The sequence below is a fragment of the Rhopilema esculentum genome, chromosome 16, assembly GCF_057945365.1.
Source record: "Rhopilema esculentum isolate cy_ngs chromosome 16, ASM5794536v1, whole genome shotgun sequence".
Taxonomy (NCBI): Eukaryota; Metazoa; Cnidaria; class Scyphozoa; order Rhizostomeae; family Rhizostomatidae; genus Rhopilema; species Rhopilema esculentum.
In genome coordinates this window covers 6,581,321-6,604,987 of record NC_142830.1, presented here as the reverse complement: position 1 = coordinate 6,604,987, position 23,667 = coordinate 6,581,321, and the positions used below count along the sequence as shown (strand labels likewise).

At 32.7% G+C, this 23,667-nt stretch overlaps 1 protein-coding gene across 1 annotated transcript; it reads right to left on the bottom strand.

Moving 5' to 3' along the window:
* Positions 1-7,256: 7,256 nt before the first annotated feature.
* LOC135681981 (tetratricopeptide repeat protein 19, mitochondrial) lies at positions 7,257-23,173 on the bottom strand. The gene is made up of 10 exons (XM_065196669.2): positions 22,751-23,173; positions 20,906-21,012; positions 16,728-16,850; positions 13,372-13,410; positions 12,477-12,533; positions 11,458-11,519; positions 10,698-10,784; positions 9,806-9,941; positions 9,086-9,248; positions 7,257-8,542 (listed from the first exon to the last, which is right to left on the bottom strand). The coding sequence occupies exons 1-10, from the start codon at positions 23,037-23,039 to the stop codon at positions 8,418-8,420; spliced, it is 1,188 nt and encodes a 395-aa protein (XP_065052741.2). The 5' UTR covers positions 23,040-23,173; the 3' UTR covers positions 7,257-8,417.
* Between the last annotated feature and the right edge of the window lie 494 nt (positions 23,174-23,667).

Sequence of the window (23,667 nt, the reverse complement as noted above, 5' to 3'; positions counted from 1 at the left end):
ATGGGCTTTGATTTTGCAAGAAAATGTTACTCGATTTTTTTAGTTAAATATGCTACTCACATTAATATCCTTACCTGTAGAACACATTGAAATAATATTCAGCGCTATTAAGGGCTATTTTCAAGTGTTTCTGAAGAAAAGTTTGACCCCAAAAAAATGACGAATTTTCTAAGGCTATAGGTTTTGATTTTGCAAGAAAATGTTACTCGATTTTTTTAGTTAAATATGCTACTCACATTAATATCCTTACCTGTAGAGCACATTGAAATAATATTCAGCGCTGTTAAGGGCTATTTTCAAGTGTTTTTGAAAAAACCTTTGACCCCAAAAAAATGACGAATTTTCTAAGGCTATAGGTTTTGATTTTGCAAGAAAATGTTACTCGATTTTTTAAGGTAAATATGCTACTCACATTACAATCCTTACCTGTAGAACACATTGAAATAATATTCAGAGCTGTGAAGGACTATTTTCAAGTGTTTTTGAAAAAAACTTTAACCCTAAAAAATGACGAATTTTCTAAGGCTATAGGCTTTGATTTTGCAAGAAAATGTTACTCGATTTTTTAAGGTAAATATGCTACTCACATTAATATCCTTACCTGTAGAACACATTGAAATAATATTCAGAGCTGTGAAGGACTATTTTCAAGTGTTTTTGAAAAAAACTTTAACCCTAAAAAATGACGAATTTTCTAAGGCTATAGGCTTTGATTTTGCAAGAAAATGTTACTCGATTTTTTAAGGTAAATATGCTACTCACGTTAATATCCTTACCTGTAGAGCACATTGAAATAATATTCAGCGCTGTTAAGGGCTATTTTCAAGTGTTTTTGAAAAAAACTTTGACCCCAAAAAAATGACGAATTTTCTAAGGCTATAGGTTTTGATTTTGCAAGAAAATGTTACTCGATTTTTTAAGGTAAATATGCTACTCACATTACAATCCTTACCTGTAGAACACATTGAAATAATATTCAGAGCTGTGAAGGACTATTTTCAAGTGTTTTTGAAAAAAACTTTAACCCTAAAAAATGACGAATTTTCTAAGGCTATAGGCTTTGATTTTGCAAGAAAATGTTACTCGATTTTTTAAGGTAAATATGCTACTCACATTAATATCCTTACCTGTAGAACACATTGAAATAATATTCAGAGCTGTGAAGGACTATTTTCAAGTGTTTTTGAAAAAAACTTTAACCCTAAAAAATGACGAATTTTCTAAGGCTATAGGCTTTGATTTTGCAAGAAAATGTTACTCGATTTTTTAAGGTAAATATGCTACTCACGTTAATATCCTTACCTGTAGAACACATTGAAATAATATTCAGCGCTGTTAAGGGCTATTTTCAAGTGGTTCTAAAAAAATTTAACCCTAAAAAATGACGAATTTTCTAAGGCTATAGGCTTTGATTTTGCAAGAAAATGTTACTCGATTTTTTAAGGTAAATATGCTACTCACATTAATATCCTTACCTGTAGAACACATTGAAATAATATTCAGAGCTGTGAAGGACTATTTTCAAGTGTTTTTGAAAAAAACTTTGACCCCAAAAAAATGACGAATTTTCTAAGGCTATAGGCTTTGATTTTGCAAGAAAATGTTACTCGATTTTTTAAGGTAAATATGCTACTCACATTAATATCCTTACCTGTAGAATACATTGAAATAATATTCAGCGCTCCTAAGGGCTATTTTCAAGTGTTTCTGAAAAAAACTTTAACCCTAAAAAATGACGAATTTTCTAAGGCTATAGGATTTGATTTTGCAAGAAAATGTTACTCGATTTTTTTAGTTAAATATGCTACTCACATTAATATCCTTACCTGTAGAACACATTGAAATAATATTCAGAGCTGTGAAGGACTATTTTCAAGTGTTTTTGAAAAAAACTTTGACCCCTAAAAAATGACGAATTTTCTAAGGCTATAGGATTTGATTTTGCAAGAAAATGTTACTCGATTTTTTTAGTTAAATATGCTACTCACATTAATATCCTTACCTGTAGAACACATTGAAATAATATTCAGAGCTGTGAAGGACTATTTTCAAGTGTTTTTGAAAAAAACTTTGACCCCAAAAAAATGACGAATTTTCTAAGGTTATAGGCTTTGATTTTGCAAGAAAATGTTACTCGATTTTTTAAGGTAAATATGCTACTCACGTTAATATCCTTACCTGTAGAACACATTGAAATAATATTCAGCGCTGTTAAGGGCTATTTTCAAGTGTTTTTGAAAAAAACTTTAACCCTAAAAAATGACGAATTTTCTAAGGCTATAGGCCTTGATTTTGCAAGAAAATGTTACTCGATTTTTTTATTCAAATATGCTACTCACATTAATATCCTTACCTGTAGAACACATTGAAATATTATTCAGCGCTGTTAAGGGCTATTTTCAAGTGTTTCTGAAAAAAATTTTAACCCTAAAAAATGACGAATTTTCTAAGGCTATAGGTTTTGATTTGGCAAGAAAATGTTACTCGATTTTTTAAGTTAAATATGCTACTCACATTAATATCCTTACCTGTAGAACACATTGAAATAATATTCAGCGCTGTTAAGGGCTATTTTCAAGTGTTTCTGAAAAAAACTTTAGCCCTAAAAAATGACGAATTTTCTAAGGCTATAGGCCTTGATTTTGCAAGAAAATGTTACTCGATTTTTTTATTCAAATATGCTACTCACATTAATATCCTTACCTGTAGAACACATTGAAATATTATTCAGCGCTGTTAAGGGCTATTTTCAAGTGTTTCTGAAAAAAATTTTAACCCTAAAAAATGACGAATTTTCTAAGGCTATAGGTTTTGATTTGGCAAGAAAATGTTACTCGATTTTTTAAGTTAAATATGCTACTCACATTAATATCCTTACCTGTAGAACACATTGAAATAATATTCAGCGCTGTTAAGGGCTATTTTCAAGTGTTTCTGAAAAAAACTTTAGCCCTAAAAAATGACGAATTTTCTAAGGCTATAGGTTTTGATTTGGCAAGAAAATGTTACTCGATTTTTTAAGTTAAATATGCTACTCACATTAATATCCTTACCTGTAGAACACATTGAAATAATATTCAGCGCTGTTAAGGGCTATTTTCAAGTGTTTCTGAAAAAAACTTTAACCCTAAAAAATGACGAATTTTCTAAGGCTATAGGTTTTGATTTGGCAAGAAAATGTTACTCGATTTTTTAAGTTAAATATGCTACTCACATTAATATCCTTACCTGTAGAACACATTGAAATAATATTCAGAGCTGTGAAGGACTATTTTCAAGTGTTTTTGAAAAAAACTTTGACCCCAAAAAAATGACGAATTTTCTAAGGCTATAGGCTTTGATTTTGCAAGAAAATGTTACTCGATTTTTTAAGGTAAATATGCTACTCACATTAATATCCTTACCTGTAGAACACATTGAAATAATATTCAGCGCTCCTAAGGGCTATTTTCAAGTGTTTCTGAAAAAAACTTTAACCCTAAAAAATGACGAATTTTCTAAGGCTATAGGTTTTGATTTGGCAAGAAAATGTTACTCGATTTTTTAAGTTAAATATGCTACTCACATTAATATCCTTACCTGTAGAACACATTGAAATAATATTCAGCGCTCCTAAGGGCTATTTTCAAGTGTTTCTGAAAAAAACTTTAACCCTAAAAAATGACGAATTTTCTAAGGCTATAGGTTTTGATTTGGCAAGAAAATGTTACTCGATTTTTTAAGTTAAATATGCTACTCACATTAATATCCTTACCTGTAGAACACATTGAAATAATATTCAGAGCTGTGAAGGACTATTTTCAAGTGTTTTTGAAAAAAACTTTGACCCCAAAAAAATGACGAATTTTCTAAGGCTATAGGCTTTGATTTTGCAAGAAAATGTTACTCGATTATTTAAGGTAAATATGCTACTCACATTAATATCCTTACCTGTAGAACACATTGAAATAATATTCAGCGCTGTTAAGGGCTATTTTCAAGTGTTTTTGAAAAAAACTTTAACCCTAAAAAATGACGAATTTTCTAAGGCTATAGGCTTTGATTTTGCAAGAAAATGTTACTCGATTTTTTTAGTTAAATATGCTACTCACTTTAATATCCTTACCTGTAGAACACATTGAAATAATATTCAGCGCTGTTAAGGGCTATTTTCAAGTGTTTTTGAAAAAAACTTTAGCCCTAAAAAATGACGAATTTTCTAAGGCTATAGGCTTTGATTTTGCAAGAAAATGTTACTCGATTATTTAAGGTAAATATGCTACTCACATTAATATCCTTACCTGTAGAACACATTGAAATAATATTCAGCGCTGTTAAGGGCTATTTTCAAGTGGTTCTAAAAAAAGTTGACCCTAAAAAATGACGAATTTTCTAAGGCTATAGGTTTTGATTTTGCAAGAAAATGTTACTCGATTATTTAAGGTAAATATGCTACTCACGTTAATATCCTTACCTGTAGAACACATTGAAATAATATTCAGCGCTGTTAAGGGCTATTTTCAAGTGGTTCTAAAAAAAGTTGACCCTAAAAAATGACGAATTTTCTAAGGCTATAGGCTTTGATTTTGCAAGAAAAAGTTACTCGATTTTTTTAGTTAAATATGCTACTCACTTTAATATCCTTACCTGTAGAACACATTGAAATAATATTCAGCGCTGTTAAGGGCTATTTTCAAGTGTTTTTGAAAAAAACTTTAACCCTAAAAAATGACGAATTTTCTAAGGCTATAGGTTTCTATTTTGCAAGAAAATATTACTCGATTTTTTAAGGTAAATATGCTACTCACATTAATATCCTTACCTGTAGAGCACATTGAAATAATATTCAGCGCTGTTAAGGGCTATTTTCAAGTGTTTCTGAAAAAAACTTTAACCCTAAAAAATGACGAATTTTCTAAGGCTATAGGTTTTGATTTTGCAAGAAAATGTTACTCGATTTTTTAAGGTAAATGTGCTACTCACATTAATATCCTTACCTATAGAACACATTGAAATAATATTCAGAGCTGTGAAGGACTATTTTCAAGTGTTTTTGAAAAAAACTTTGACCCCAAAAAAATGACGAATTTTCTAAGGCTATAGGCTTTGATTTTGCAAGAAAATGTTACTCGATTTTTTAAGGTAAATATGCTACTCACATTAATATCCTTACCTGTAGAACACATTGAAATAATATTCAGAGCTGTGAAGGACTATTTTCAAGTGTTTTTGAAAAAAACTTTGACCCCAAAAAAATGACGAATTTTCTAAGGCTATAGGCTTTGATTTTGCAAGAAAATGTTACTCGATTTTTTAAGGTAAATATGCTACTCACATTAATATCCTTACCTGTAGAACACATTGAAATAATATTCAGCGCTCCTAAGGGCTATTTTCAAGTGTTTCTGAAAAAAACTTTAACCCTAAAAAATGACGAATTTTCTAAGGCTATAGGCTTTGATTTTGCAAGAAAATGTTACTCGATTTTTTTAGTTAAATATGCTACTCACTTTAATATCCTTACCTGTAGAACACATTGAAATATTATTTAGCGCTGTTAAGGGCTATTTTCAAGTGTTTTTGAAAAAAACTTTAACCCTAAAAAATGACGAATTTTCTAAGGCTATAGGTTTTGATTTTGCAAGAAAATGTTACTCGATTTTTTAAGGTAAATGTGCTACTCACATTAATATCCTTACCTGTAGAACACATTGAAATAATATTCAGAGCTGTGAAGGACTATTTTCAAGTGTTTTTGAAAAAAACTTTGACCCCAAAAAAATGACGAATTTTCTAAGGCTATAGGCTTTGATTTTGCAAGAAAATGTTACTCGATTTTTTAAGGTAAATATGCTACTCACATTAATATCCCTACCTGTAGAACACATTGAAATAATATTCAGCGCTCCTAAGGGCTATTTTCAAGTGTTTCTGAAAAAAACTTTAACCCTAAAAAATGACGAATTTTCTAAGGCTATAGGCTTTGATTTTGCAAGAAAATGTTACTCGATTATTTAAGGTAAATATGCTACTCACATTAATATCCTTACCTGTAGAACACATTGAAATAATATTCAGCGCTGTTAAGGGCTATTTTCAAGTGTTTCTAAAAAAACTTTAACCCTAAAAAATGACGAATTTTCTAAGGCTATAGGCTTTGATTTTGCAAGAAAATGTTACTCGATTTTTTAAGGTAAATATGCTACTCACATTAATATCCTTACCTGTAGAACACATTGAAATAATATTCAGAGCTGTTAAGGGCTATTTTCAAGTGTTTCTTAAAAAAACTTTGACCTTAAAAAATGACGATTTTTCTAAGGCTATAGGCTTTGATTTTGTTAAAAAATGTTGGCCTCTCTTTTTTGCGTACTTGCAATTTTTGTCAACTTCTTAAGCTACAAAGTACTTTTAAACCATTTCCTGAGATATTTAGGGTCTTTTTCAAATGCTTTTTGGGACAAAATCTTGATCTTTGAAAAAGACTTTTTTCTAGGGTTTTGATTTTGGTTACATTTAATTACAATCTCTCTCCTGCTAGACAAAAACATTTAAACTGTTCTTAGTGTCCTTTGGGACCATTCTGAGCTGTCCATGTAAAAAACCTTGACCTTGGAAGCACAGGAAAGCCATTTCAAGTCTATCTTTGTAGCTTTTCACTCAGTAAAATCATTTTGATAGTAAAAAAATTATTGATTTAAAATGCGAAGTTGTGCGTTCGCCAGGAGAAAAGCACTGTAAAGAAAAAGTTGCAATCTTTTAAAAAATATCAAAACATCGTGTTCTCCTATTCTCTTATAAAGATTTGAAAAAGCTTTTTCAGAGGCGTAACTTTAATTGTATCCTATCCTTGTTTTGGTGTCAATAAGCTAATCTGGTAAGACTTGTCATTTCCACTATTTTCTGGCCTCGATATTCCACCATGACAACGATCCAATGTATTTAATATAAAGTGGTGCAGACCTTGATAAGCATTAAGCCCGATTACTTGAATATGCTGTGCTATACTGCTAACACATTCACTTTCACAGTGGCTAGTGACTATAGAGCACAGCAAACGAGCAAAAGCAAATATTCTGCCTTTCTAATTTAACGAAATCAATCAAATCCTATGTTTTTCACATCTCCTCAGGCTAGCACCAAATACGTCATTTCAAGAAGTGAAGTGAATTATAAAAATTCTGTATGAAAGACTAGGGCACGGTAGAGGACAAAAACATTGACAACAAGGCAATGAAATGTTGCCATAAAGATTGACGACGAAAGAAACCAACGTGCACATTGGGAGTTCTAAAACATCAGATCAAATGGGCACACAAAAATACAAGTCGAAAAGGACTAACTTGAACCCATATGCATTTACGTCACTGCAGGAAAATATGAAATAACGACAAGTTAAACACTCGATCTTAAATTATAGTAGTGCTTGTTCTTAAATGTATCGCCTAAAGCCGAGAGATGTGGGTCTGACAAGGCTCTCTTAAAAACAACACAAAACTAAATCTGTGCACTCAAAGCAAATAAGATACATTAAACAAAATAGGATTGGCGTTAAGAGACCAATTATAAAAATAGGCAATATGTCATACAATAATTCTGCAAGTTCATGCAGTAAGGACCGACGTTTTGATGAAATTTACTACTAAGCAACAGCAATCAAAAACTTGATGTCTATGATATACGATGATATTGACAAATCACGAGAGAGTGTTTGAATTTACAACAAGTGGGCATGCTCCTAAAATTCAACAGCTGCATCGAGCCAATGAAAATTAAAAAAATGTTATCTACCTCGAGAATTCTTATTTACTGATTCTCAGACATCGCTGACACTCAATGATTTGTATTTTGAAATAGCCAAAGCATAGTTAGAGCGGATACACGGTCTTTTTAGAATAATCTAATGGTTAATTTTTGCCCATCTCAGCACCAATTCCTTCGAAGGTGACCAATTCCTTTAATTCCTTTACTTACGTTCCATAAACTATCAGAGAATCTCTGTAGGCCTTTTTTATGGATCAGAGTCTAGAAAACAAGGTTCTCACACGGCCAATAACCGCCGTGCGCGGCAACATGGTCAATAGCCGTGGGCGGTCACACCGACAACGACGGTGAGGAAGACCAAGGACAAGGAAACCATACTGGCACACCAAAACCCCACCCTCTGCTTTCATTGTTTTCTCAGGAGAATTTCAAAGATCAAAGAAGTCAAGGCTGAATACTTCTCTGGACCCTGTTTTTGAGGTTGATGGCAACCCAAACCATACGACGATCAGGAGAAACTAAGACTACATTCCGACAAGACTCAAAACATACGACATATGGGGTAGTCGATCACAGCCTTTGAGGCTAGACTTACGCAAACATAGTCAATCAACGTGTTTTGTTATATTAAGTTTAAATAGATGACGTGATAAACATAATTTGTTGCATTGCATCTAGGATGTATCGACATCCAATTTCAGCATACTATTTTTAATAAGTTCTAAGGTTTCTTCATCCTGGTTTTCTTCGGCAAGTCGTAAGGCCTGCCTTAGTGCTTTTTTGGCTCTAGAAAATTCCCCTGTGAAATTAAAGATATTAGCATAAATCCTAAGATTACTCTTGTATTCTTGTCATTATCAATAGAAAACGTTACTACGTCAGCGACTGAAATGGTACTCGCAAAAATACCTAAGCATGGAGGGCTATCCGTTTCATGAGCACAGTCCATGTACGATAGTACGAGAAACATCCAAGGGAACCAAAATTTGTTCCCATTATCAAAGTCCAAGTTATAATGTAGCAATTAAGGAACACCACAACGCACCGAGAACAGACAACAATAAACACACTTTGGCTAACATTTCTTGCTCTGATGAAGCCCTGGACTGTGGAAACGGATCATGCAACCAAAGCAATGAATCAAAGCATTCGTGTTCAATGAAATGTTTCGAAAATTGTGGGTCATGTGAAATATGTTATTAGTCGAAGCTTTTACAGCTCGGCTACCATATTATGCACTCTGGAACTAATCTCTTTCGCCCTCTCCCCCTCCCTATATACACAAGTAAATAAGCAACTTTGTACGTTAAGACGAGGGTAAATACTAAGCAAGGGAAATTACCTTTGTGCATGAGAATGGCACCGAGGTTGTAAGTGTAAGCAGGAAGGTTCTCCGGCGAAGTTGTTCTTGCGATTGAAATGGCTTTTTGCACAAGGCGCTCAGCTTTATTGTACCTTCCTTTCTCATCATAAACTGTGGCTAAGTCATTGGTAATAACAGATGTCTGTAAAGAAATACATTTCTTCAGACTAAAAGTTTAAAAACATCACATGACTTTGGTAACAAAAGGCAGCAAAAGTTTTGCATAATGCAGAGTGTATATTGTAATATACTGGATTGCGTTTGGTACATTATAATGATATAATAAGTATGAACGTAAGTACATTGTACCAGTAATAAATAATAGATTTATTATACACAAGTAAATGAACAACTTTGTATGTTGACCATATTCATTAAATCTATCATTTATTCCTGGTACAATTTATTTACATTCATAGTTATTATTTGTCTACTGTAATGCTAGTAGAAGTTCTGCAGATAGCGCTAAAAATGCCAAATTCAGTTATTTTCAGACACAATCATTGTGCAATTGATATTTTCTCCCAAAAAATTATCTTTCAATCATTTTAAATCTTAAACAGTAGAGTTAGGCTACGTATTTCACCCGTAATAAGAGATGCTGCAACCATTACTGCCTCGCCTGTTGGGAAAATCCTAAAATATTCCAACACGTATCGATTTCAACTTGTTTAAAATGCTGATTGTAAAATGGATTACCTGTTCATGCGAGGGTCCTAGCACTTGTTTTGCAATTGCAAGAGCCCTTGAAAAAGCTCTTTCTGATTCATCTAATCTACCAATGGCTTTAAAATGAGTGCCATATTCTGTGAGAGTCATTCCAAGCAGGGCTAGCCTACAAATATAAAGCAAATTAAATATTCACAGTTTCAAATGAATTCACAGAGTCTTAGGGTGGTTTATAGTCAACAAAACTTTATTTTAACAGATAGCTCAGTGAATAGGGTCACAGACTACAGACCAAGAGTCTGTGGTTTGAGTCATCGGAATGATCAAATTTTCACTTAGAGCGAGGTAAGACTTGAGTTGTTAGCTCTCTGTAATTCCAGGCGTATTAATCATGAGGTATGGTCACATTGAGAAGAAGGACTACAATGCCCGCCAAAAGTAGTTGGAACACCGAGATTGTACTCGTAATAAATGTATATTTTTCAGTTCATTTCTCTTTTTCAAGCAGACGGAACCCCCTCCCCCCCCCTTATACAATGTTGTGAAGAAGGATGAACATGTCGCTAAACATGTGTTACAAAATTTGCGCGCTAGCATACATTTGTTGTCATTTTCCAGTCGCAATCCAACATTGTATATGGGGGGAGGGGAGACGTTTAGTAGGAAAGATGATTGAACTGTTCCAACACTTTTGGCGGGCATTGTAGGATACTGCTCGATAAGCATAACTTCTAGGTGCCCTTAAAAGCTACCTTGGGAACCTAGGTAGTTACAAATACAATACTACTTATATAAAAATTTGAGATTCGCACCCCACTACAAGCAAGAATAAGTGGACTGTTCCAAACAAGTTCGATATGTTTTTATCCCTGGACTAACTAACAAGGTAAAGAAGCTTAAAGTAAAGATAAAAGCAACTTACGTGTCATCAGGAATATCCTGCATTGCCTGTATCTTGTTTTCTAGTGTATCCATACAAAACTGGAAGCCCTCTGTTGCAAGCTCCATGCTAGGGTGAAAATAAACTTCTTATATATCTTTAATAGAATATTTGAAGAAAACTAAGTCTGCTACTAGCTTACAACTAAAATAAGGCATATTTCAGTCAGCAGTATAGAAAAGTAGGAAATTTGACTTCTTGGTGTCATGAAAGAATTTTACAAAATTTCCCAACAAAAAACATGCAGACACAATAAGGCTTATAACTTTCACTTATAAGTTTGCCAAATAAGCCTTGGAAACTGATAAAGGATATAGCACTCTTTTAAACAACAGCTCTCTTACAAAAAACAACAAATCTTTTTTTAAAAATCTGAACCAACTTTGGAAATTTCAATGAAATTCCTTATGTTCTAAAGGCATTCACATCTCAAAGACAATTCAAAAAATATTATTGGTACACACATCTATTGAGTTATTACTCACATTCCTGAAAAACTGCTTTATAAAAGTGGTGCCATGGTTCCAGGGAGTTAGCTATATACAGTGAAATCTCTCTGTTACCCACCTCACTTATGACAAGCTTATCCCCATTAGCAGCTAAAAATCTGGTTCCCTTGAATACTCCTGCCACTACAAACTTTTTTTTTGGTTGTTACAGAAAGCTTAACTGCGGGGTTCTACTGTATTATAATATCAGATTCTGAAGAAAAGCAATTAAGCAGCAATGAAAAATTACTTACTTTCCCAAATAGGAATACACCTTGGCTAGTTTCAATGATGCTTCGATGACAGCATCACTCTCCTGGAGAAAAGCAGTGTAAACTATTAGCTATATAGACATAAGTATTTGCATATAAACTAGATTGGCTGTTTCATGGCATTGTTGCAAAAAGATTTTGGATAAAAAGAAATCAACACATTAAAACATTCTAGAAAACAATAGCTCAAATATTCAACAATTTAGCAAAGCAAAGTAGCAAAGAAAATCAAACAAGAAGAAATATCATGCTGATAGATATAGATACAGTGTGAAATTCATGTTATGATATTTTTCTTAATATTTCCAAGGTATATTTTTCTAAATATTGATACAAGTATATTTTTCTTAATATTGATACAAGGTTTATTTTTCTTAATATTGATACAAGGTGTTTTTCTCTTAATATTGATACAAGGTATATTTTTCTTAATATTGATACAAGGTACATTTTTCTTAATATTGATACAAGGTGTTTTTCTCTTAATATTGATACAAGGTATATTTTTCTTAATATTGATACAAGGTACATTTTTCTTAATATTGATACAAGGTGTTTTTCTCTTAATATTGATACAAGGTATATTTTTCTTAATATTGATACAAGGTACATTTTTCTTAATATTGATACAAGGTGTTTTTCTCTTAATATTGATACAAGGTATATTTTTCTTAATATTGATACAAGGTATATTTTTCTTAATATTGATACAAGGTACATTTTTCTTAATATTGATACAAGGTGTTTTTCTCTTAATATTGATACAAGGTATATTTTTCTTAATATTGATACAAGGTGTTTTTCTCTTAATATTGATACAAGGTATATTTTTCTTAATATTGATACAAGGTATATTTTTCTTAATATTGATACAAGGTACATTTTTCTTAATATTGATACAAGGTGTTTTTCTCTTAATATTGATACAAGGTATATTTTTCTTAATATTGATACAAGGTATATTTCCAAGAGGAAAAGCAAAATAAAGCAAAGTGTTTCACCTTTTCAGATCCAACATCAAGCATTCTTTGCAACACTTCTTTGAAAAGCTCTTCTGCCTAAAATTGAAGATATTAGTACATGAAAACCTACTTTCTGTGTACAGTGATAATCTTTTACTGGCTCTCCTGGTGGCATTTGTATTGCATTGGAATGTACATGGAAATTTTTGTTGCAGTGAACAAAAAAACCTCATAATCATATTGCATATTCTTGCTATGGAAAAGTTAAGTGATCCATTATGGTTTATTCTTTGTTCTCATTAACAAGTTAGGCAAAACTCCTTCTTTCTTAGATATAAAACATTTCATGCATATTGATAAGTAGTTATTACATTGACTAAAATCAATTTGAATGGAAACAAATTAAATATGAATATTAGTCTTCAGGAAACATTAAATGTTTTGTCATCGTAATTTTCTTACAGGGTAACTGGAGAGAAGAATTAGACTCCATAAATATACTATATTGCGTGCGGTACAATATAAAGCTATAATACGATCAATGTAAGTAAATTGTACCAAGAAAAATTTTTTTTTAAGAATAATTTTTTAAATAAATAATAATATATATGTATGTTTATATATATTATTATTAGCTCTTTCTATATATTTCTTGTTCATGCTCTTATATCCATCTTCCTATTCCATTTGTCGAATTCCATATTCCTTTAACATATTTTAGTTCTATCATCACTTACATTGATCATATTATAGAAGAATTAGACTGTCAATATACTGTTTCTCCTTGATGATTATGATGAAATTGCAAAAATTTTATGCAACCAACTAAACTCTTTTGCCATGTGCCACAATTATTTGCAAGAGGTTTAATGTGTATGATTGATCTTATTAAAAACGGCAACCATGTAGATCAGGAATAAAGAAATTAACTCACCTCCTGCCAGTGATTCAGTTCATAGGCAAGATTAGCTAGCTGCAATTAAACAGAAAAACAAGTATATATAAATTCTAGGGAAATGTATTTTTGGCTATTCTTTACTGATCTATTAGCATTAATTTATCAAAATAAACACCAATTTGAAGGTTACTCAAACAGTCAAACTTTTGTTACAGTGTTTTTCCTACTATTAAACAATAGTCTGTTAAGTATCTACTAGAAGCAATCAAGTAAGTTTTGTAAAAAAACCAGTAAGTTTTGGAAGACCTTTTAAAAATGTGTGGTTTCAACAGGATGAACTCAAGCCTTTCCCAGAGACGCGGGCTATAGAACTCAGGCCCGCCCAAGCAGTTGTTTATAACAATTCACACAAAGAATCGGCTGCCTCTCACTCTCTAATGTTTTAACTACCTACCACTATATATCAGGGTGTTCATAAATAACGTCATGTCAAAGAGATGTATGGTTTTTTATATATATATATATCGTTATAAAAAAGAAATTTCTGCTTTGTTTGACATCAAGTGTTAACAAACTATAGTATTACCTGTTTAAATTAGCAATGGAATAGTAAATGGTTGTGCAGGAAAGGAACAACAGATAGCGTAAAACAGCAAGAATGAGAATTGTTACACAACATTGTCAAGTACGAAATTTATGTATCAAATACACTCATTTTTTATAAGAAACACTCTAAAGGAAATGACAACATTTCAATTGGAAAAAAATTTAAAAAGTTTCAGAAATAATTCGTTTTTGCTTTTTGACTCAAGGTGAGGGGTAAGCAATTGGGATTTGTCAAAACATAAAACCAATCATTCACCCTTGCTGAACTCTCTCGTTATTTTTGATCCACATTTTTGCTTCCCTTTATGCTTTGAGGTTTATGTACATGTTATTCGCCAATTTTTATCATGTTATTTTTTCGCTCTTCCATGCTCTTTTTAGATTAAGAAACTCTTAAGAAAAAATGTGTATTGGAATTTCCTATACCATTAAGAAACTGGAGTACTCCAAGTCGACCTTCATTCTAATAGAAAAGAAGTGTATTTCAGTTATTCTCTCTTGAATTTTTAATGCCAATCAATTTATCTTCCACTACACTGTACTGCTCATTGTACTGCTCTTTATCTTTTTGGATAAAGATGAGTTTTGTTGGATACTACTCAATTAATTTGCGTTTCTACAAAAATGTTGCAATTTCGCAAACAAAACTAGAGATCTCTTTTGTCATTTTTTAGAGTAGAAATACACACAAAACTGTCCTCTTAACATTAATCATGTTTATAAGTAGACAAGATAATTTATTTTTTTGGCTTGTATATACTCAAATATAAATAGATAAACAACAAATTCTGCAAGGGCTAAATAGCCCACACAGGCCTCCTCTCCGTGAGTATTTTCGTGGGCGCGTGCTAAAACGCGCGTCTCGCCTTGGAAAGGCACGCGTTTTACCAAAAAATAAATTTACGTTAAAGTAGGCAAAAACGGCATGTTTTCGCATGTAAATACTTTGTATCCAGAAATCTCTAAACAAACTACTCAATTGAGCATTAAAAGCAAAAAAATAAACACATTATTGTTGTAGTTCGTCAATATCCAGCTCAAATTCCGACAAAGAATCGGAGTCAGAGGAATTGGAAGAATCAACATCAACAACTGTGGGTTCAATAGTCACTTGCTTACAAAAGGCATTCCATTGACGTAGGATTCAATTGCTTTCCTGGCACTTCCTTTACAAAAAGGATTTGAAAAAAATAACGTTTTTGTGTTTTGAGCAAAGTTTACACCAAATCGAAACCACCATTGTCTTCCCATTCCTTTCTTCGGTCTTTGATCCGATAACTTCGTCCTTGCGATACTTGCGAAAAGTAGATAGCTCTATGGCTTGGCCCTTTGAATTACTGGCAATTTAAAAAACTTCTGTCGTGAACAAGGAGCGAAAAAAAGCACAAGTCTGTCTCCATGCACATTTATGAAAGAATAAATGAGTAAAGTTGCGTGACTGTGTTGAAATCCAATTATAACAATCAGGAATCACAATGAAATTTTATTGGTTATCGACCGGAAATATATTCAAGAGGTGTTTGCTTTAACTTGGCAATAAAGCCCAATCTCCAGTGAGAAAAAAATCGGCAAAATGCGAAAAAATTCGCGGGAAATACGTTAAGGCCGATTTCCACTAAGCGAATTCTTTCGCGCGAATCGAATAAATATTTGTAGCGATAGAGTAGGACCGTGATCTACTTTCTGCGAATCGAATTTTTTCGCTGCGAAATTTGAGAACATGACACCACGCATGCTCACATTGGCAAAAATTCGATTCGCGCGAAAGAATTCGCCTAGTGGAAATCAGCCTTTCAGGGCATGAGCAGTGAACTATTGCTGGGATTTCTCGTGAAGAATTTCTTTGTGAAAAAAAGTCAAAATGAGTTTAACTTTTTTCGCTTTTCGCTTGCGAAATCCTTCAGCAGCAAATCAAAGTCTATATCCTTTTGTCATGCTTCCAAATTTACATTCCAATGTCGTGAGGTCAACAAAAGCATTCAAAGGAATTTTTTCGCGTGAAGTATTTCACAGCGAAATTTCGCAAGACTTTTTCGCAAGACAAGAATTTCCTCGAAAGAGGCTCTTTGTATAATAACTATTCAAAACCAAATCACAAGGAGCGCGATTTAAAGGGTTCTTATAAACCAGGCGCGTGATTTATTGCGCAACGACATGAGCGGCGCGTGTGATCGCTTACCTTAAACGGAGAGGCCTGCCCACACAGCCAAACCATTCAGGGGTCTTTTTTAGCCTGTGTGATTTTTATTCCCGGAGAGGACTGTGAACTGTTTTAATAACCCACTATAACAGCATTTCTACTTATATAAAAATTGTTGAATTATCTTCACATTTGTATTTCTTAATTTTGATAATTTCTTAAACATTTAAAATGCTTAAAAATGACAAGATGTCACTTATGAAACATGAGATTTTTATGGGTTTTAAAGACACATTTTGGGAAGAATCAAAAATCAATTTTGTACATAATTATTTTTCTTTATAGAACCTTGGGGGACAAGTCTGTCTTATCTTTAGCTTGATAAAATTATATTGTGTGACCATCAATGGCACATTCTGATTAACTGGGTCAGTCGAAAAAACAGCCTAACTTATCAAAATGTCTAAATAACTGAAATTTTGCTTAAGTGGATCTTTCTTTTTTCAAACAATGTTCAAAATGATTTTGGTAATGATCCTTATATTAAATTTTATCATAAATCTAAGCTGTCAATATCAATATATTTATACTTTTGTGATCATTGGACCTCTGGCAAGCATATTTTGGTAAAAAAGATTAAGCATACCTGATCTACAATCTCCAAAGTTACAGTTCGTGAGACATTGTCTTCTGGTTCACTTTTAACAAGATCAACTGCAGTCTTGTACAGTTTGATTGCTTCTTCATAATTTCCTTCATTCACATAGCTCTAAGAATAGAGTTTCCATGGTTAGATCAAATTAAAATTTTTAATTATCAAAAAATGCTAAATTGATATCAAAAAAATTATAACATTAGCCATTGAGAGTCAGCCATTCATCACTGCATTTTATTTGTCAATAAATTTGTCGTTTTATTTGTCAAGCCATTCATCTCTTCATACCAAAGTGCCTATTTATTGTTTGTTTATTCTTGCAGATTCTCATATGGGATATTTCTGTTACCATTAACAGTTTTAGCATTGACAGAATATTTGAATGTGGAGTAATATTCAAATAAGGAAATGAAGGATTCAAGCTGCTTCACACAACCATAAGTCCTGCTAGCACTTTTGTCAGCATCTAATCTTGGGTCAGACTAAACCCTTATATATTCCAAAAATCTTTTTCTTTTTAGCTTGAGGGCAATTACCTTTAAGAGAAGGAACAGCCTTTTACACTTGTGTTTTGATAATGTTATTACCCAAAGAATATTATTGCACAATGAATAAAACTGTTTCACAATTTGCTTATATTTGTATTGCTAGGCATATTTTAGAAACATATAACATTGATTATCAACAGCATTGTACTTTTTACTTGAAATCAAGGGTCCCTGCTTGATACATGTTTGCCTAATTTGGTTTGTTGTTGTCTTGAAATGAAATCTCATGACAACATTCAAATTCACTCGCTACTCTACTTGTATTTGCTTGCATTTCTGGCTGAAGATAAGTTTTCTATGGTGTTTTTCTTAGGAAATAAAAATAAAACAAAAATCTGAAAATTAATCTGCTAAAATTTTTTCAACAAAATGCAACATATATCTGCTAAAAAATTTCAGTGATGATAACTGACAATCAATGATTATATTGACTTTCAAGGCAAACACTGGTGTGAAATCAAACAAAGAAACTATTTGAGTAAACAAGTCAGAGTTATATCTTTGGTTTAAAGCTATTTACAAACGAAAACAAAATAATTTGTTTTCTCTGTGTTGCTTCCAGAAGAGGTGTCTTTGGAAGTTATTGGAACCAGAAGACTAAGATGTTGAAAGGAATCATCATCATTAAGTTGTAGGTAGTAGGTCTAGTTCATTGCCAGTCTTTTCAAAAGTGTCATTTCAATAACAAAAATTTTCTACATCAACTTATTTAATTAAGTAAAGGCAGGGTGTCACACCATTCATTGGTTTACTTAAACAATTAATAGCAGTGAGGTTTCGTTTCGCAACAAATGAGGTCTCCTGCTTGCTAATGATCAGTTACTAAATTATCATGCTTATATATACATCTGCCAGACTGTGAAGTATTTTTCTGTGCAGGGAATGCCAAAACAATATTTTATAAATTTGCGGATAACAAACACTTCCCGAAAAATCGTGCGCAAAATTTGAAACAAAGACATTCGATAGAGACCTTGTATTTGTTGTTTTTTCTTGTTTTCAGAAGTCAGAAGTTTAAATAATGGAATATTCAAGGGGAACATGACCAGATAAACAAATATTTTGCGAGGAATCTATGGCAGATTCTTAATAATGCGCAGGCGGAAATAAGGGCAAAAATTATTGCGACCAAACTTTTCAACCTAGACCAAACTTTTCAGTCTGGTACATCTGTTGTGACTGGTTAAAATGTTTTAATCAGTACCCTGTTTAACACCTCTTTTGTATATTTCTATGTTAGGTAAAATTTATCTTTCACAGATAGCTCTATTGTCTGTGACAAAAATTGAACAATTAAAAATTTAGTTTCATATATTATGAAAATATTTCAAGGTTTTTTCTTGAAAGTTAGAATTAGCAAGTAACACACTCCCTAAACACATCAATTATAAGGCACTGCAATTAGATGGTTCTGCACAGTTAACATTTAACAGAAAGTCTAGGTATTGGTTTCTGTGTCAAATGATGCAGTTTCTATTCCAATCGGCTTTTTTATATGCATCAATAGGTTTTCAAACAATAATATGTCACTGTTGTGTTATCTGGAGCCAGGCTAGAGCCAGGAGCCAGGAACCAGATAGCAATCTACTAGTATACAATGTCAATGCAATAAGTTATGTGTTTGTACTATTCATGTTGTCAAAACAAGAACTAGGAATTTCAAAAATAAATGCAATAAGATATAATGCCGGGTAAGAAATGTTGTATTCCTAAGTGCTGCACAAACTGTCAAAAATCTTTCACATGAATATCAATTTTCAAAATAGAGAAGGATGACACAGAAGAAAACAAGAAATGGAGAGCTGAATTTTGAACATGGTGAAATTTTGAACATGGTCACAAAGTTCAGAGTGGTAGACCAAAACTTCAAAATACAAATCAAAGGGAACACTTTTCATATTTGTGAACTTCACTTTGAGCCTGAAGATTTCATTCCATGTAAGCTGAGGGTCTAGACAGGGGATACTGCAGGGCTTCTGACAAACGGGGGCCTGGGGGGCATGGCCTCCCACTTTTTTGTAGAGCAAGAGCTTTTTTCAAAATATTTTGTTATATGTGTTACATCTTCCCTTGGCATCCCCACTTTCCAAGCTGTGTCACAGCCCATGTACTGCTAGTCATTAGTCAGGTGATAAAGGGCATTGTTAGTTATTAGTCAAAATTTTTGGCTTCAGTTAGTCAAAATTTATTTTTATTCATGGTTTCATAGTTGCATATACCAAAAAGCAAGATTCTTAAGACTTCTTAATTGAACTGTGACATAAAACAGCCTGTCACAGGATGTTCAGAAATCATTATCCTCTATTTTACGCAGAACAGATTTTACTATTAAGGGATATTCGATGGCCACCACTATCATTCAAGAGAAAAAAAATACGCACATATCAAGAAATGAAAATTGGAAAATTTACAACAAAAAATAAATCATCAGTTTTCAAGCAGTAGCAATAGGCAATAACAATTATGGTAAATGTTTGTGTTCATTCCCCTCCCTCTTCTTTGATTATGTGACATTTAAATCTTTCCATACACATTAGCCAACACATAGATAATTTGGTCTAGTTACAACCATTCTGATTGGAAAGCAAATTAATGGTTGATTTTCTCCTGCTCTTAGTTGTTTTTGGGAAAAACACAACTTCATCTTTGCTTTTTAATCACCTGAAGATAATACTTATCTCTCTAGTATAAATGATTCTCTCTAGGCTCAAGTGCTCACAGTCAGAAAGTCCAAATACATGTGATACTCAAGAAAATTCTTCCTAGTTGTAAATCAAATAAAAAAATATGGTTAGTCATTTTAGTCTTGGGTTTTACACACAACTAGTCATTATTCAGTTTGCAAAACAGTCTGTTAGTCATTTACACCCTTCTGGCCTATCCATACTAGATGAAGTGTGCACCAAAAATGGTTTTGCGCAGTAAATTAAACCTTATCTAGCCTGAAACAAAAGGACAATAGGACAGTTGTTTTGATCTTTGCAGGCTTTCCAGACCAGGCCTTTTTCAATTGACTATGGTCTAGATCATTCAATGATCACATTGTATACTAGTAGATTGCTATCTGGTTCCTGGCTCCTGGCTCTAGCCTGGCTCCAGATAACACAACAGTGACATATTGTTTGAAAACCTATTGATGCATATAAAAAAGCTGATTGGAATAGAAACTGCATCATTTGACACAGAAACCAATACCTAGACTTTCTGTTAAATGTTAACTGTGCAGAACCATCTAATTGCAGTGCCTAATAATTGATGTGTTTAGGGAGTGTGTTACTTGCTAATTCTAACTTTCAAGAAAAAATCTTAAAATATTTTCATAATATGTGAAACTTATAAATTTTTAATTGTTCAATTTTTGTCACAGACAATAGACCTATCTGTGAAAGATAAATTTTACCTTAAGACACACCTTACATAGAAATATACAAAAGAGGTGTTAAACAGGGTACTGATTAAAACATTTTAACCAGTCACAACAGATGTATATATATATATAGGTGGATAAGAGATTATGCCAACAGTACATAAATGATATCTAGGAGGGGAAAATGATTTCATTAATGAAAGGAAAAGCCTAGAGCTCTAAACTGAATGAAATGAAACTAGAATGAATCTTACCTGAGCTTTAGTGACAGAATCGTGAATTTCTTGAACTTTTTTAACAAAAATAAGGTTTTCACTTCTTTTCTTTGAATCGAAATATAAATATGCACCAAACACAGCTCCTGTCATCAAATTAAGTTGAAAATGAATATTTTGGGGACAAGAAGCATCAGAATGCAAACTTGACTCATTTTTTGAAGTAAACAATAAAATTTGACAATTTGGTAAAATATTTCTATCAATCAAATTTATATATTTATACTTTTGCAACAATCAGATTCTGGAAAGGTGAAATATACCATAATCAGAAGGTATACCTTTTATTGGCCTATTAAATTACTTTCAAACAGTTCAAAGTTGATACAATTTGTGTGACAGCTTAAAACCTTTTAAAAGTTAAAGAGGCTGACTCAAAGACCATATAGTCAATCCGGGTAAAAAATATGCATGTGTCTCTGCGGGGAAAAAATTATGCACCACCTTTTCAGCCATGCCCAATCACTTATACCGTTTTGCTTGTGGTTCCCGTATAGCCTAGAGAAGGCCTGTCAATTTGACCGGCTTTTCCCTTTTGTGAGGATTCTTGATTTAGAATAAAGCGGAATTGAATGTTTACCTTGTAAATTGGCCCAATATAATGTTTTGTCGGAAATCATGGAACTTTCTTATTGTCGCGTCAGTAACTGTCAAGCCCACAAAGTCAAGTGTTCTCAGTTGTTCTAAGGGATTAACCTTTTGACCTATGATAATTACATTTGCTTGCTATCTTTTGTTTTGTCTACATGGCATGCGTATTTTTTGGACATACAATTTTTGAGCACATGGGGAAAAATTACGCACTCCTGATTTTGATTGATGTGGGTATGGGACCTATTGAGATATGTAAATATGAGTCACAGAGACACAAATTATCATGAGATATTACATAAGCTTATATTAATGGGAATTTACAATGTATTTTTGGCACTTAAGTCATAGCCTCGCTTTCATATGCCAAAGTTTTTAATAGCAGACATCCTCATGCTTTTCAACTTTAAAACCACTTAGAAGCTGTTCAAAACTATTGCTTAACATCGTTACATGGAAAATCAAGTATTATATGAATGTTCTTCATAAACAAGCCTCTAGGATCCATTCTTTTATGTGTGCGTATTTTTTCCCCACCTATTCACATTTTTTACCCCATTTGATGGGGGAAAAATTTTGCATTAATTTTCTTTAATTATAAGGAGGTTAATTGGATTAGCAAGACAACAAAGGTTTGGTTAACAAGGTATTACCATTCAAGTTCGAAAAATAAAAGAATATTGACAAGATATCTTTTGAATATTTTTCTGGAGCAAACTTTGTGCAAAATGCGTATTTTTTCCCCCAACTGACTATATATAGTATATACATTTTGCTATATGATTTATACAACAGCTAAAAAGGCATGAAAGGACCTATGTAGACTTAAAATGATCTTCAAATTTAACCTACTAATCTACATATATCAATTTAACTAACATACTGGCAACAAGTACAAGATTTCAGTAGCTTAAATGCTCTTAATATCCTGTAAACTGGTTAAATGAAACTGCGTTGACTTTCTTGTTTATTGGGAACATCAAGTTTTTTTTTAAAAAATTTCATCTTCAAATCACTAGCAATTGTCTTGGGTATTTTTTGTCCTTCCTTTTTAACTTCTAGATATGATATTTAAAAAATAGGTATTTTAACATCACAGACGAAGCGTGTGATTTATTTGTGCTGAAATATAACATTTAGATTGAAGGTGGCTTATAAAACTTCATCCACTAATTTTAAGAGCTAGTAAAAGAGACTTTGAAAAATTGACTTCATCTCCATGCCATTGCTCACCTAATCCGACTAGTATGAGTCTATCTTTGTTCACCACATTCGCGGGTAAATCAAAGCTGGCTACTCCTCTTGTCCGCAGTAATAATTCAGCTCTATTTGTCCTGAATTGTCCAATTTCAATATTTGTTAATTTATTCTTTTGAAAAGCGGAATGCATGTTGCGGATACATTTTGTTCGCAAACAGCGACTTAGGCCACTGGCAAAATTTGCTAGCGATGCGGATTGCCTCAACATCGTACATTCGTTACAGGATAACCTTGTAAGCAGATTTCGTGTTAAATTCAGCATGGTCTATCCAACAATATATCATGGCATCGATCATTTCGCCCTTGATGCTGTAAAAGCAATCCAAAGGAAGCACAAGCCTTTTCGCATCTTCCTTCTCTCACACACTATGGTTCACGATGGTTGAAAAATTATAAAAGAAGCGCCGCTGCGTACGCAGAACGTAGGCAACTATTGCACCACCGCAGTTCCATTTATTCACCATCACACGATTCCATCGTATGATTCCATTCACCTTGCTTTGCTTTTGTGGTGAATGAGTAATTCCCGTAACGATTGTCGAGGAGAAGTAAAGTAACTATAGCAAAGTAATCATCTTCTGTCAGAACGATTGACTAAAGATACAATAAATAAACTGTGTATTTTTCCTGAAACTGGTATAAAACTAAAAACAAATTATAACCGATTGAAGGAAACTTTTGACATGAGTTCTAAATTATCTATTATATAAATGCAGCCATTTTCAAGGTTGACAATTTGCTGCTGTTCATCCTATCCAATAAGGCAACTGGTGTTGATAGCATTGACACCAAATCCTTAAAAGTTGGGAGAGATATTTTGTTCTTATAAATCTCATCCATTCGAAACCTGAACATTGCATCGGCACGCTTGGAAATAATCGCTGATTTCG